This window comes from Pygoscelis adeliae, unplaced genomic scaffold (genome assembly GCF_000699105.1).
Source record: "Pygoscelis adeliae isolate BGI_AS28 unplaced genomic scaffold, ASM69910v1 Scaffold67, whole genome shotgun sequence".
NCBI classification, from domain to species: Eukaryota; Metazoa; Chordata; class Aves; order Sphenisciformes; family Spheniscidae; genus Pygoscelis; species Pygoscelis adeliae.
The window spans coordinates 6,661,653-6,677,850 of record NW_008825271.1 but is presented as its reverse complement, the minus strand read 5'-3'; the positions used below and the strand labels follow the sequence as shown (position 1 = coordinate 6,677,850).

The 16,198-nt window shown below is 47.7% G+C and overlaps 1 protein-coding gene across 1 annotated transcript in view; it reads right to left on the bottom strand.

The window, feature by feature from the left end:
- Window positions 1–16,198, bottom strand: part of LOC103921823 (monocarboxylate transporter 2-like) — a 39,645-nt gene that overhangs the window by 9,528 nt on the left and 13,919 nt on the right. Inside the window, exon 4 of the mRNA XM_009329849.1 lies at window positions 16,083–16,198. Within this exon, the coding sequence (XP_009328124.1) occupies window positions 16,083–16,198 (116 nt within the window). The remainder of the gene's footprint in view (window positions 1–16,082) is intronic.

Below are 16,198 nucleotides of genomic sequence, written 5' to 3'. Positions count from 1 at the left end.
CAGAAGGGCATGTTTGACACAAAGCAGGTAAAACTCTGCAATATTAGTGCCCCTGAGGTGCTGCTGCCAGCTTCTAGGGTGACTTCAGGAAGAAAATGGAAAAAGAGAGAAAGATGACCCGCACTGTGTGGAGATGGCAGCATGTCCCATGCCACACAGTGGCTGCATAGTCGGTGACAGCTCCTGCCTCCAGGACTTAAAACTGTCATCAGAGAAGGCAAATGGCAATAACAAACCAGGCAAACACATGATCCCAACGTAGGAGCTTCTTGATCTATTATAATGCTAAACCATACACGCAAAGCAGTGGTTCGTATTACGAGGCTCACATCATGAATACTGTTGCATTTTTAATGCCTCTATTTAATGCAATTCCGACACTGTTGACCAGGACTGAAGCCTCAGCAGAACGGTTGTTAATTAAATCTTAATAGCAGTCTATGTAGATAGAAACAGTTTGGGATGATGGATTAGCTGGAGCTCAAAAGAACCAGTTTGGTCTTACATTTATGTAAAGAGGTGGTTCAGGAAAGTGCAAAATTATGAGAGGGAAATAGCTTAAAAAAGACTGTGCACACTGAAAGGAAGCATTTAAATCTGAGGAAGTGGAACATGCCAGCAGCTTTGGGCAGAGGAGCAAAGAAGGGAGGTCTTGTGTATAGTAGTCTCAACTAGCTTGAGGACCAGTAAAATTCAGAATCACAGAATAACATGTCACAGGGACTTTGAAGGTCTCAGGACCAACCTCCTGCTCAAAGCAGAGCCAACTCTGAAGTTAGATCAGGTTGAGAAGTCAGAATGAGAGAAAGCAAACTGAGCAGGAAAGAGAGGTCCAGAAGTCAAGCTATGAGATGTAAGAAAAATATTCTGTATTTCTCAAAACCCCTGAACCAAAATGCTGCAAAAATGATGCTGGAAATGAGGCAGGGGGATACAGGCAGCATTTCCTGTCTTATCTTACCTATTTCTGGTGCTACTCAGCTTACAGCAATGGTGTTTCGGAGCTCAGTGTGCCTGTTTGCCTTCATTCCTGCCGTACGAACAGCCCACACCGTCCACATACAGATTACTGGAAATGGGTATTTTAAGCTCACAGGCATCTCTGAAGTGTTTGACTGTGGGATCTACCTCACCACAGAGCCACTTGGTAGGATATTCACCTTTGCTTAAATAATCTCAGCCAGAAAGAGTGCCAGAGCTCTTTCCAGAGCCTGCAAACCACGGCACACTCGAGCACAGGAGCAAGACCCAAAAACCCCAATATCCCCCCAGCATGGCTGACAGCATCCGAACAAGTTCTCCACTGTTACAATGTGCAAGAATGAAAAACAGTAGGTATGACTGGTTTAATCTGGGGAATGAAGCCCATTGTTACATCTGTAACATGTAAAATACTTTCCACTAGATGTCTAAGGTCAAAACACTCATAAATGAAATACACACAAGCACAGTCTTAACAGCATCCCTGTAACTGCGTGATCTGTGAGCTGGTCCCATCGAATGCACCATTCAATTAAAATTTCTGCGAGTGTATAATTACGTGAAGAGTTTTTTCTCCTAATCCTGTAACTGGATTCACATGCATGCATCCTTTTGCTACACAGAGCGCTACAGAATTCAGTGAGAAGTTCTGGGGAAAGAGATACATATGTCAGATCAGCACAGCAGGAAAGGGACCCCTTTCTCACTGAGTTTCCCCTGGTCAGGGCGTGGACTTGTCACGTTATGCTTGAGCTGGTCTCAGCGTGTCCTGTAATTCAACAGATTGAGTCAGTGTTCCTCGGAAAGGCACCACCACACTCCTCTGCAGCCTAAGGGCACACAACTCTTCCATTTTTCAATTTTCCACATGTCCGCATTTCTCCAGAATCAGTCTAATTACTCAACTAAGAAAATGTGGTTTCAATTACCCCTCCCACTGGAAGGGGGCTTTCACACTAGCCCTAAAACTACAGGATGTCGTATCACGGAGCAAAGCACTTAAAGCCCACAAGATTTCTGCTAAGGCCCCTCTCCTGCTCTGATTCGGGCAGTTCCTGGGGACAGAAGCCCCTGCTATGAGATGTAAAACAAAATGCTCACTTATGCCCCACTCTTGCAGCACCCACCTCAGGAGAAGGGGAATACGGATGCACGTCCCTCTCACTCCAGTCCATAAGCTGTCCTGTTGGCTTTGCCCATCAGTAAGGATGGGTTTGGACCATGACAGCAAATGTTGAATTGGAAGGGGCTGAGGGTGGGACACATTCTGCTCTGCTTCCTGGCTACTGGGACAATGCGGGGTAGAGGCTGGAGTAGATGAAAGCAAAAGTTCGTATCCCAACCACTGGCTTTACAAATGAGAGCACCCTGCCTGTGCCCCTGGAGCACCCTCCATGAACATGCAGTGTCCTCAACCACATCCCACCTTCCCAGTGATCACTTATTAAGCCACGAGACCACAATTGCTCCCTGTTCTTGTCTTGTGTGATCTCTCAGCAATGCTTTACAGCAGGTCTGCGTGACCTGATCAGCAAACAGCCTTCATCTGCTATAACCAGCGTTATCAGTTTTACAGGGGGATAATCAGTCCAACTTGTTTGCCAGTCCGGGTGGGAGAGCTGTGGTCTCAAAGGTGTTATCTGCCTGGGCTGGGCCGAGCTCACAGGGAACTGTGACAAATTTCAGAAGCAACATAAGCCCTTCTCCGTCGCAGCCTGAAACCTTAAGTCCAGGCCCTGTGATCTTGCTAAAGAAGCACGGCATACAGGATCACAGCACACACTTGTGAGTGACAGCATTTGATCTCCCTGACCAGCCTCACCCACATAGGACTGAGGGTTGGAGACTTCTAAGATACTAAGTGCAGCCAGTTAAAAGAGAAAACAGGAGCAGAGCATCTGGACTAAACCTTTCCAGCCGCTGGAGAATCCACAGCGAAGGCCATGATGAACACTCAACCTGCAGGGAAAGCATCAGTTAGACCTACACTTTACGAGACACCAGAGAACCCAACCCAAGGCCTCAAACAGTTGGGAAACCAAACTTCCCTGAGCTGCTGCAGCTCATAGGGCGAAGGTTTTGTAATAGTCCTGAGCAGACCTTTCAAATGCACTGAAGCAAATGCAAAATCACATCCCCAAAATTACTTCCACTTAAGTCATTTGGACCTACAGAAACGTCCATAGGCTTTAATGGAGCGGCCTTTCAAAAGCTGTCCCATCTCTTGGCAGAAACCAGCGCACGCGATATGTCACATAGCTTTGCACACTTCAGCACGCAAACCCGGCCAATCTGGGCAGGCGTACGAAGCACAGACACGTACACCTTCACCCTGCCCAGATGTCTTCAGTGATCAGCATCACACCCAACAGATCTAAATGCACCTCTCCTGCCCTGCTCTGCCACATGCCATCCATAGTGTATTTCTTGCAGGGGGCTGATTAGCCATCAAACATTAGATAACTTTAACAGCAGTGTGCTGGGGAGCTTCAGAAAACATCAAATAGCTCATGTCAGGGCAGAGGAATTAAGAAGAGGGAACAACAAAGCCAGCACCGCAGTTGTGGGAAATAGGGAACACGATTACTGCTTTGCTTGCAGCTATTGCAAAAATTAAAAGTGTGACAGCCCCTGGAAACATGGTGGAATTGAAAAGTGGGACCTGTCATTTACCAGTTATTCAGCCTGCATGAAAAGAATAAAGATCCTGTATATTACCACACAGAAACCAATTATGGTAATGTGTACAGCTCAGATCCCAAGGCACCTTTACTTGCTATACCTGCCTGGTCAAACATGCAGGAACCACAGGCTCCTTGTCCTGGCATCCAAACTAAATCATCCTTCCTTCCTGCAAGCCAACGGTGGGAGAAGCTAACAGGAGCTGGGGTGATTTTTGCCTCTTAATTTTCAGAGTCAGGTGAGGACAGGGCAAGAGAAACAGCTGGCAAAGCTCTGCACCTCCCCTGGCTCGCAGGACACTGCTGGGGGACACGCTCTCCAGTGGAGCTACCATCATCTCCTGGATAAGAGCAAGGAAAGCCAGCTCAGAAACGCCTCACTTTACACCCCAAGCCCTTGCAGAGCAGGGTGCACACAAGGAGGTTTCTGCCTGCAGTAAAACTCTGCAGTCTGGAGAGCAACAGTTGGCACCAAATATCCCCAAAAGATGCTGCTGGGATCACGGCACTCCTGGAAGACTGATGTAATGTAAAGCACTATCCTCAGGCTGTATAAATCATGCTGGTTTAGTGCCTGTCCTGTATAAAGCCTCTCTTTTCTCATACCTGTGGCAGATTTCCATTCGTTGTTAGCTGGTACATGAAAGGCCACATCGAAGAAGCTGATCTTGGTGGCAAGCAAAACATAGGAACTCGCCAGTGGGAAATAAAGCAAGCCCCAACTCATTTGTTAGCTTGTCCAATTACTTTTCACCTTGAGTTTTGCGTCTGCAGAAGTGAAAAGGACCCTGAAAAGGAGATTGTAAAACCATAAAGAAAATGCAAAATACCCTGGACTCTCCCCTCTCGTCCTCCACAAAGCCAGGCCATCTTGTCATTTATTCTTTTTGAGCTGCTGAACTATGATCCAGAGAGGATCATAACACAGAGTTGGCATTTAACAAGGAATATCAATCCAGACTGGCTTAAACTCTTGCAAGTATGACAGTGTTCAAAAATTAGACACCTGAATTGCCTTTCTGTTTTCCTCAATAAGCCTTATGAATTTTTTATGAGCTGCAAAACTTCCAGTGTTGGTGCAAAACACCAATGTATTTTTAACAAGGACTAAAATGTTCTTCTCTCCCATACCTCTGACCATATCCCTTACTCGTAAAGTTTTGTTTGTCATTTTTTTTAACTTAACCTAATACTAACAGAAACAGTTTTCCCCCTTTTCGGTGGAACCTGGCTTGGATGAATTTCTACTGAAATATTTCTGTGCAGGGCTCTCAGAGAAGCAGCCAAGAGCTGAGACCCTGAAAGACAGACCCCGTAACCCAGAGGCCTCCATGCAACGTGAGTTTTTTCCAGGTTTCACAAGACTGACCTTCTGACAGTGTAAAGTGGCACAGAGCCATTGCAAACATCATATGTCTGCTGGTAAGACCATTTGATGGCCATGCAAATGATAAAATAGCAACACTTTAAAATAGTCCACTGCATGGACCCCAGCGCTGGCAGATTTGGGACCACCAGTGCCCCCATCGCTGGGGCTGCAACGTGCAGCTCAGCTTTTCCAACTTTTCCGCAGTGACAAGCGGCTCTAAAGAGCTGTTACTGTACAGGGACATTGGTCAGCACCAAAAGCACTATCCAGATAGTTAATATTTTCCAAACTGCTGTGAAAACACAGATAATACTAAGGAACTCAGCACGACATGACTGGCGTTGACTATGTGGAGTCGCTGGGGACATAAGAAGGAGCAGAGCATACTCAGCTGGGAAGAAAGGGGGGGAAATCATTTATACTAATAAAACAAAGTCTATTATTACACTAGTAGTAAAACAATGACAGAAGCAGGCCTGCAATTTCCTCAGTAATAATCTCATTCCCTCAGTGGAATAACAACGCTGCCTTTGGCCTCGTAATTTATCCACCAGGGTTCCAGCCCATTGTAACAGAGCAACCTCCTCATTACCCCGCAAATGAAAGCAAGTGCCCCCACGTTATTAACATGCTGCCAGAATCTGCCAACCTCCCGAGGCAGAGGGGATCAGCGTCAGCAATCAGCACCTGGTAACAATGCACGGCCTGAAAGGGAGGTGGCCTGAGAAAACACGGGGCACAGTCGCAAAGGCAGGGGGAAAGGGATGAGAGGGTTAAAACCTGCAGCCTTTCAGTCTTTTGCCTTGCTAGAACAGAATTCCAAGGTCCAGGACCTGGGTGGCTCATGCTTTTAAGTCTCCAGGGCTTGGAGAACTGCTGCTCACCAGCTGACCCATGTTAAATGAGCCCTGCATGTGCCTACTCCAGATCACCAGAGGAGAAGAATTGCTGGTACCTGGTAATAATACAATGTATTAATAGTCTCAACTGCTTGGTTCAGATGATTTGTTTTGCACCTGCAATGGCTGAGGAGCCCACACACAACTGGTTCTTCCTCAGGCAGTGCTGCTGGAGGCAGGACAGCCATGCCCGCCAGTGCTGGAGGACAAGCGGCAGCGAGCAAACGCTCCAGGTGACAGCCATGGTATCAAATACCCCTCTGTCAGACCCCAAAGGACAGCTCCCAAAGACCTGTCCACCCCTAAACTGCCCCGATGCCTTCTGTTAGTATTACTTTGCACTGCACATAATCATTTTTAAATAAGGAAGCTGAAGTCCAGCATATGCAAGAGCAGCTCCGACAGCTAACCAGACACCAGAAGCTGCCTCTCTTTCTTCCTCGTAGGCAAGGAAAATGGTCTGTATATTAAAGGGGGCAATGGCTGCAGTTTCAGCACAACCCCTGTGAGATGCATAAGCCAAGCATGGGAGAGACTGCCTAGACATGTGTTACTCGTCATCAAATCGGTCGGTCCAGGCTCTGTGGGTCTCCCAGGCAGGATTGGCACCGTATCCAGCTGAGAAGGCAGTGGGTGTAATGATCTGGTGCAGAAACCAAGCCGCGGCAGCCCTCCCTCCCCTGCACCCACCAGACACGTCCTTGGGAAGCCAGGGACCCTGACCTCCCACCAGGAATACGTGCATTTGCCACAGCAGCATCCTGATGTTAAAAAAAGAAGAAAAACAAAGCAGACGAGGCCGAAGCTTCAGAAAGACAAAGCGTCCTCTTCCTTATCCAGCAATCTTATCTGATCAGTGCTTCGGCATTTCAATTTCCAGATTACACAGCTGACACGCGCTGCTCCTGCGGCACACAGAGAAGCCACAGGCCAACAGCTCCAAAATTGGGGCTGGAGCCAAGGTCCTTCGTGTCACTTCATATTTAGGCAATTAAATAACCGCTCCTGCAAGGGGATGGCGTCGCAGGTGCCGAGCACACAGCTGCCTGCGCTCAGTGGTTTCCCGGGGCTGCTGGTTTGGATCTCACCCACACAGCAGATCACAGCCGCTGACCTTCAGAAGGTCACGACTTCACGTTTTTTGAATTTCTTTCCCATGATTTTTTTTAGCTAACCTTTTGCTTTGGCAGGACTGCAGACTTTTATCCCTTCCGTCCTTTGAAGCCCAGCTGCAGAACATGAGTTCCCTACGCAGCTGAAACACCTATTCCCTGAGATCAGCAGCCCTTCATTACTGGTCTGAACACACTGCTCTACAAGCAAATTGGCCCCTACCTGGCCATGCCCTCCAAAGGGCTTTGTCCACCTCCTGGAAGCCCTACGTAATTTGACCTGGAGAGCCATCCAGGGGCAGAAAAGCTGCAATGCTGTGGGACAGGCTGGCATGAAAGCTCTCGCACTCCTTCCTACGGCAGCACACAAAACGCATGCTGTACTGACCGGGGGAAGAAGCTTTCACATATTTGAACTTCACTTGGGGCAGTGGATTATAACTTACTCCTGGGCTTAACACCTGCCTGCGAAGCATTAACAACCCCTCAACCAAAACTCTTCGCTTTCTTCTTTCTAGTTCTTATTAATCTCGGTTTTTATTAAGTCTATCACAACTCTATTACTGCTGCCTGGTGACCTTGCTAGCTCCAATGAAGGGCAAAATGATAAAGCTTTGTGACCAAGTCCACGAACACAGAAATATTTCACCTAAACCTATAGTGCTATTATTGCTCTTAAGTAGAACAGGGCTATTTAAAAAAATAAAAAATATAAGCACATACGTGGTGACCTTGCAGGGCTTGAGTGCTCTCTGAGAGTCAGGAGAAGTATATGAATCTGCAGCACCATCCATTACAGAAATCAAATCATTCCTCACCCGTCTTTCTTTTAACAAAAGCCACGATCATAATGGTGTTGCTACCTCGGGAATTGCCCCAGCATGGGAAGACGTCTTCTTTCAATGACACGGGGAGGCTGATTGAGTCTTGGTGGGACTCCAAGAGGTGGTGACAATAAGCAAAAGGATGAAGTCCAGCACTGGGCAGCTGAGCCACGGGTACGCAGGGAGCACCTGCCTGGGCTTGGGCCACAATGGCAGGATGCCAGATATCCATCATGGATAAACAGAGATACTCCTTTTGTTTCAGCCTACACAAAAGATCCAGGTGGAAAAGCACATGCCCAGGGAAATCCTAGCTTGAGAATTTTTGTTGAACCAATGCTGTTAAGCACATAAGTCTGGGGACAGACTTTTTAGCAGGGCCTGTTGTGATAAGACAAGGGGTAATGGTTTTAAGCTAAAAGAGAGCAGATTCAGACTAGATATAAGGAAGAAATTTTTTACACTGAGGGTGGTGAAACACTGGCCCAGGTTGCCCAGAGAGGTGGTGGATGCCCCATCCCTGGAAACATTCCAGGTCAGGCTGGACGGGGCTCTGAGCAACCTGATCTAGTTGAAGATGTCCCTGCTCGTTGCAGGGGGGTTGGACTAGATGACCTTTAGAGGTCCCTTCCAACCCAAACGATTCTGTGATTCTATGATTCTATGATTAGTAGAGAGAGCTGATGCATGATACATTACTGCAAATATTGCCTGTCCTCCCCTCCTCTCCCTCTCCTGTCTCATAACCCTCCCTCAGCACTAAAGGCTGATGAAGGAGGTGCTCGTGTCATTTCGGATACCCTTGGGTAACTGGGCATCCCATGGGGTGGTCAGACGCAACACAGGACCCAGAGGACACAGGTGGTGGATCTCCTGGAAAGACCAGCGAGGAGCCGGCTGCGCCCCGCAGATCCACACTGCATCCGTACGGGCTGAGCATCTCCGCATGCAAACCGTGCCCAGGTACTGACCCTTTTATTTCTCTGCTAAACACAAGCTACGGAAAATGATGGGAAGCCCATAGTGCAGCCACCCAAGCACAATGCACAAAGATCACCCCTTTGCTTTTTAGGAGTGAAGCCACTCGTGTGGGAACTCGCAGGCTTGGGGCTCTGGGCTTCTTAAAGAACAAGAAAAAGCCCCAGCACATGCTGTGGCAGCTCATTTCTCAGCAGCAGGGGATGAAAACAGTAGCAACAGCATGTGAGCTCAGCATCTGCAAAAGACCACGTGCCTTGCAGAGATGATTTCTTAAACCAGACGACAGCCCCGTAGGATGCTCCGCACAGGCAACCTGCCCTCGTGCAAACAGCTCTCTTCCCCTGCCCAGCCGCTTGGGACTCCACACACAGAAAATCTGCTGCAAAATGCTGGGCAATGCACAATTTTGCCAGGCACCCCCGTCACCGAGCTTTTAGCAGGTAAAGCCTCCACCAGTCAGGGCGCATCCTGCCCTGGTGCTTGTGGTCCATCAGGCAGTGTCTGAGCCTGGGCTCTGTTACCCACTTGCTGCTTGTCCTTGAAAAAGCTTCACACCTCCCTTCCCGTGCCTCAGTTTCCCCTTTTAGTGCTGTGGTACTTCACAGCTATTTGCAAGCGCTTGGGATGGGTGGAGAGCCCTGTCTTTGGAGGCAGAGAAGGTTTTGATGAAGTTTGGACCAGACCAGAAGAGAACATTGGCAGTTTTGATTAAGTTAAAAACTGCAGAATCAAACTCATTATTAATACAGCTTTACGCCACTGCATGTTGTAAGGTGCTTTCTAAACCTGTCACTGCAATTTATCATGCTAGCAGTGTAATAAAATACAGCTATAAAATTTTGGATTAAATGTTCAAGGTCAATGGTTGACTTTTAACTTCCCAATCTCTTCCTTGCTGCTTTAGTAGATGCTCTATTAAGCAGTTACAAGCTCTGGGAGAAAGTTTCTTTGGAGAAAAGATTCAGTTGTGGAGCATCTCCAGAATTAAATCTTTAGACATTTCATCCAATTACAAAACAATAAATAATAAATAACAAGAGTAATAAACACTGGCTGACTTCAGGATAAGGCTTTTACTTCAGAAATGCTCTCATTTTTCTTGTGTTTGCAAAAGGTGGCTTTCTGCTCCTGTCTTAGCAAAATAGACAGAAGGTGATGCCCTAATTTTAATGGAAATTTGGATCTGTAAGAACAGCACTCTAGAGATTTTGGGGGGAGTATTACAGCAGCGTATAGCGAGACTGAGACCAAGACTCCACTGCACTACATACTGAATAAAAACAATGTATGGTCCTGACGCAACTTAGCTTTTTATGTATTAAAGGGCAACAGAAGCAGCACATATTTACACCTACAAACTGTATACAAACATGCACAAGGCCTGGCTGCACAGCAATTGCAAAAGAAAGAGTGAGGTTCTTCCAAACGAGGGGGGAAAAAGGTCATATGTCTCCTGCTCTAGCCCCAGCTATTCAAGCTTATCAGCTGAAATGAGTGTGTCAGGATCTGGTCTCTGAGTTTCACTCAGATGACTTCTGTTGTTTCATTACAATGATGAAAAGAGCATTTTGGGCACATAGTCACCATAAAAAAAAAAACTGAAATTGCAGATACTGTCCTAGGTATTAAATTATTCTCTCTATTCTGGCACATGTGCCAGAAAGCCGGCCCATTGTTCCAACTCTAACAGCTGGCTATAATAAAAGGCATTACTTCTTCCCACAATCCTTACCTCTCTTATAGCCCTAGAGGAGACTGTAACAGCTACAAGAACATTGCTGCTATTAAATTAGTAGCATCAGTATTTCTTATTTTTAGAATGTTTGGCTGCTTCTCCCTGATGCTGAATAGGAACTAAATTAGTAGCAAATTAATATTGCTTATCTTTTCTTTCCTGGGAGCTCGACTGCCTCCTTCTGTCCCTGGGTAACCATTATCTCTGGGGACTCATTTGTGGCCCAGCTTGATATGTGTCACCCTTAAAAATGAGAAGAGGGCAGCTCAGTTTGGTGTTGTGAACATGATGCAGGCACGTGGCCCAAGTCAGGAGGCGTGAAGGCCAAAGGTTTTCATTTTTGCAATGATATTATTTAAGATTGCCTCCTTGAACAAAACCCATCCCTGCCCATGAGGCAAGACCTTGGGAGCCTTGGTTTTGTGTTGGCATAGCAAAGTTCGAGGAGGCAGTTTGCAAAAGAAAACCCTGCCAAGGACATGCAGCAGCACGACGGGTGCCTTATGATGCTCCACATTTTTACAATGTTGGTGTGTCCTTGCCACCCCCAGAGCCTGATACCTGGGAGCTGAGCTGCAGCTGAAGAAACCTTTACGGAAGGATGGTGGCATCTCCACTCGTTCCTTATGGACAGATCCTGGTTCCTTTTCTTTACAACCGGCAAAGACTTTGCTCTGTAATACTTTTCTCATTTGGGGTAAGGAATGAGCTCTTTGCCCATGACCAGAAAAAAAAGTAGAAACATTGCAAAACAGAAATCCTTCTTTATCAGATTAACAGGGTTTCACCCTGCAGGATTTGGTCAGAGAAAAGCAATGTTCCCTCGTGCTCCTCACTCACTAACCTCCCCGTTTGCCCTCCGCAACTAGAAACATGGAATTGCTGAACATGAACACTGGCGAGAACTACAAGTACCGTATCATAAAGTCCAGGCTATCCACTTTACTGCACACTAATCTGTTTTACTACTTGTATTACAGTGACAGAATTGTTTTCTGCAACCTAGTTCAGATTAAGAAACTGGGGGATAAGACACATTAAAACTTCTGCAATATATATTGCCAGAGCCTCGGCTGGTGTAAAACAGCTTCCTAGGGGAATTAAGCAGAAAGTGAAGGGCAGAAATAGTCTCGGCTGCTGATTTTTCAGTCTTAGTCTGAAAAACTGGCACTGCTCTGGTGCTACAAGCCAAAGCCTCAGGTGGTCACTGTAAATCTGCATCCATGCTGTCAAAGTCAACAGAGCTACTCCAGTGGAGATTTGGGCTAGCTCATGAGAGCATTTTCAGAAAATACGGTTCATTTGCATTATTTACGAAATGCAAACAGAAGCTCTGTTACACAGTAAGCAGCACAGCCTAAAAACAAGTCCCCACACCAACGAGCATGCCAAGGAAATGAGGGACTATCTCCTGAGGATGTTTGCAAACAAAAGCTGTTGTCAGTGAGAGCATCAGAACCTCCGCACCCTGCCAAGGCACCGGGCGGCACAGCTGCCCTGAGCTCCCTGGGATGGAGGGAGCCGAGCAGGGTGGCCGGGTCAGTCCTCGCGGAGGACATCCCCATGCTTGGATGCCAGCTTCGCTGCCCTGAGTCCTGGCTCCGAGAGCCACGGCACAGCCCGGAGACGTGGCCGAACACCGGGGAGGGGACAGCAATGCTACAGCCTTTCCCTGAAGCCAACTGAGCAAACAGCGGAGCCTGTGCACTCTTGAGGAAAGCTTTTGATCTGCGTGGCCACCTTCCAAATCATGGCCATTTACTGGTACTGGAGCAGGGGGAAGGGGTGGAGGTGAGGCAAGTTTGGGGCTTTCCTTTCGTGGCTGTGATGCCCACACCTGACACCAGCAAATGCACCACTTGGCCCCGCCAGCCCCCCAGGACACAGGGCCTGATGCCTCGCGTAGGAGATGCTCAGTGCACCTCCACGCAGGCTGTGACAGTTCTGCCTCACCACTGATTTGGGAAAGGAAGGGAAGGAATGGACAAGCCATGGCAATAGTTACATGGTTTAGTAACTCTACTAGTTACTCAGGACTATGTTGAAAGCTTACTTTGGCATTTTTAGAATTTCTTTTTTTTTCAGAAAAGATTAGCAAAAATCCAGTGTTAAATTATTTTCTAGTTTTTCAGCAGAGTAAATCAAGCTTTGCCGCACGGGCATCCTAACAGCTCTAACAGGCACTGCAGCAGAGCAAGACTTTGGCAGCTCACAGGAACCGGCGCCCTGTTCCTTTAATGAGAATTTCCAAATCACTGAAGTCGTTCATAAGTCAAACCCGCTCTGGCGTTAAATGCCCAGTCAATCAAATTAGATGTGTTAAATACACTCTTGGGCACGTGTGTTTCATTTGCTCCATGTTCTGCAAACTCCCATCGCGGCCCTGTCTGCAGCCACTGAGCAACTCGGCGTCTCAGCCTGGATCGCTGCAGAGGGAGGGATGATCAAACAAGCATAAATCTTATTCAAGAGCAGAGCAGAGGAGAGAAGGACATAACTCTGAGCAACTGCAAGGCAAGTGGGAAGGTACAAAGGTACAATCGCCTGCAATTAAGTCTAACAGTGCCCAGTTGTATCATCCCCCATATTACTGTATAATAGCATAAGGGAGGGTAAAGTTAAAGCTCCTTGCAAAAAGGCAGGAGACAGTTAATTGGGATAAAAGTCCACTACAACATCCCAGGTACAGAGCACATGGCACCGGCTTGAGCACTTGGAGAGAAAGAGAAGAAAGTGGGTTGGAGAGTCTGCAGATGGGAGAAGGCAGAAGCGATCAGAGCAGCATTTCACCTGCTCCAGCGCCAGCTCGTTGGCCGTGACCTGCGCCCCGAAAGGCTCAAGCCCCCAGTCTACACCCCTGTGAGCAACTTCAGGCACTGCCAGGTGTGGGGTTAATCTGCAGAGCATGTTCCTCACTCGGTCATGGTCAGGCACGAAGCATCTCTTCCATACCAGAGGGTGGGGGGACACGTTTTTATTGGAAGACAAAGCAGAGCTGGCAAAAACCCACAGAGGCAGCCAGGGAGCCCCTAACCTACAGGTAACTACTTCGACGCATTTATTGCAGCGTTACGGGACAGGTGATGGGATATCGCTTCAGCACATGGCAGTCTGCGGAACGGACATGATTTTTGTGGCCGCTCCATCAAGGTCTCCCCCCACCCCATGGCAGAGCAGGGTTTCCCACTGCTTCACTGTGGATGATGGTGGTTGAAATTATAAGATCATCACCATGGTGCCTTAAGCCCCAGCTAACATCTACCCAAGACTGAGTGCAATGGAAGAAACAGCATTTCCCCAGGAAGAAGGCTTGCACTGTACGATGCCCTGAGCTACTGGGAAGACAGAGAGAAATGTGTTAGGGACCCGGCCATCAGGGAGAGCAGCGGTCCCTGCTCCCCATGGGACACATTTAGCACACTCACCTATATTAAAACCCCAACCACAGCCTTCCCAACAAGAGATGTCCTAATTTTAGTACCAGACCACGAAATTTACAGCAGCCTCCACTCATTCACATACTTTTGGTACCAAATATTAGCCATCTCTCTTTGACTTCCAAACCATGCAGCTTCCTAGACACTGATCTGTAGGCAACGGAACACACCAAAGGCATGGGCTGCCTACTTTTCCTTTTTTTCCACCTGCCTACTTCAGAAACATTCCTCATAATTTACCCCAGCCCCCTTAAAAACAGCATTTAAGTAGCATCTAAATGACAAGTGGTCCTTTTGCCTGCCTCCCCACGGCAGTGTTTCCCTCCCCCACCGCAACCCACTTGCTCCTGTTCAGCCTATCCAGAGCACAACTGTTTCCTTTTCACTGCAGACTGCTTATTTATATTTATATCGCTGGGGCTGAGGCAAAAGTGCTTTTTTCTGGATTTAATAACAAGCCCCAATGGAAATCTATCCCAAAGCCACCGCACTCCCCAGGGCTCAGGCTCAGCATCCCATCAGGGAGGCCAAAGGGGTGGCCTGGGACAACAGCACTGGCTTAAGCGGAGGATTTCTCTTTCTAAATCGCTGCTTGGGTTTTTCCCTCAAAGTGCTCCATTTGTGGGTTTCAAATAGGAACTCAGCCCTTGCAGAGCTACTCTCCGTGGGACCAAACCTTTGCAGTGGGTTACAATACAGTGGATTACAACAGGCTTCGATTCAAGCATCGCTTCCACTTTACAATCCTTTACAAAGCATCTTTACTTTCATTATCAACTGTGCCCTCCAAAAAGCACTACAGTGCATTATTAAGGAAAAAAAAATCCCTTTTTAAAAACAAAGAATATTTTCAGAATTGTTTTAATAGCCAGGATAAATATTGATGAAGTTTCCTACAATTACAGAGCATGGTTCCTGTCTACCTCCCATTGCAGATTTAATCAAAGGCAGCCCAAGTTTTTCATTGAGTCATGAAAGTGGTATCAAAATCATAAAAAAAGAGCAAAGTTATATGCACTGCTTTGCAACTGATAAGAATGATTGACTCTGGCTATTTCATTGCTGTGATTATAAGCTGCCACAATAAACAAGCAGCTACTTCGTTTATTGCTCTACTCCATGCTCAGCTTTGGCTGAAACCCAGACCCAGCTATTTCACACCAGTCTATTCTCAGGGCTTTTTCACTGATGCCCACGGAAAGCTTTCGTAGGTAATCTTCTGATTTCTGGGTAGGGGACCGCCGCTGCTACCCTCAGCAACACGCCAGGTCCAGGCCACGCTGGTACTTCACAGCCTCTCGGGTGCAAAGTTACCGACTTGTGTCAAAGCAGGACAGGAGGATGCCAGTGTCTTTGAAACAGCTCGCCCGTCCCCTCGCCACTCGGATACAAGGAGCAGGGCTGGTGCTGCCTGCCTTTGGGGGAACGGAGGTGCTGTGTGACAGGGCCAAGGCCATGTTTTGTTTGTGGTGTCAGAGAAATCCCCCAATGCAGCCCGCGGCTGGCAGCGTGGCCGGAGAAGGGGATGCAGCAATGGAACACACCGTGCAGCTCAGCCTCTGGTGCGCAGAGGATACTGCACCCCTTTAGGGCTTCCGCGTAACACCGCGCCTATGTTAGTGAAATGAGCCCTATTTTGAAAAGCAGCAAAGGCGCTGCAAACCCAGCTGGAAATAAAGGGGATGTCAGCACCAAACTGGTCACAGACCACATTTTCAAAGGCATTTGGAGTCCCCCACAGGCCCAAAACGCGTCCAGAGGGGTCAAAAGATGCCTGCACCCGCTGAACCCAGTCACAAATTCGGAAGGCACCAGGCCTGCTTGAAAACCCCAACCAACATCAATTTACCTCCAAAAAACTGCCTCTTAGCCCCTTTAGGCTCCACATAGGACTTGTTTCCCTAAAGAACATTGGAAACACAATCAGAAAATAAACCTGTTGATAGTGCCCGTGCAGATGGATGCTGCTGCTTTCCCTGCACGCTGGCCCGGAGGGGAGATTTCTGGCTTATTTCTGCTTTTACAACACACCGCGCCGCAGGAGCTGGTGCAGGTTTACTCACCTGCACCGTACGTCGTGGCCAACATGATCGAGGAGACCCACGCGATCTCGCTATAGGACGTGCCAAAGAAATCCTGGATTTCTTTGAAGAAGATGGCTACGCCTTTGGGGAAGGCG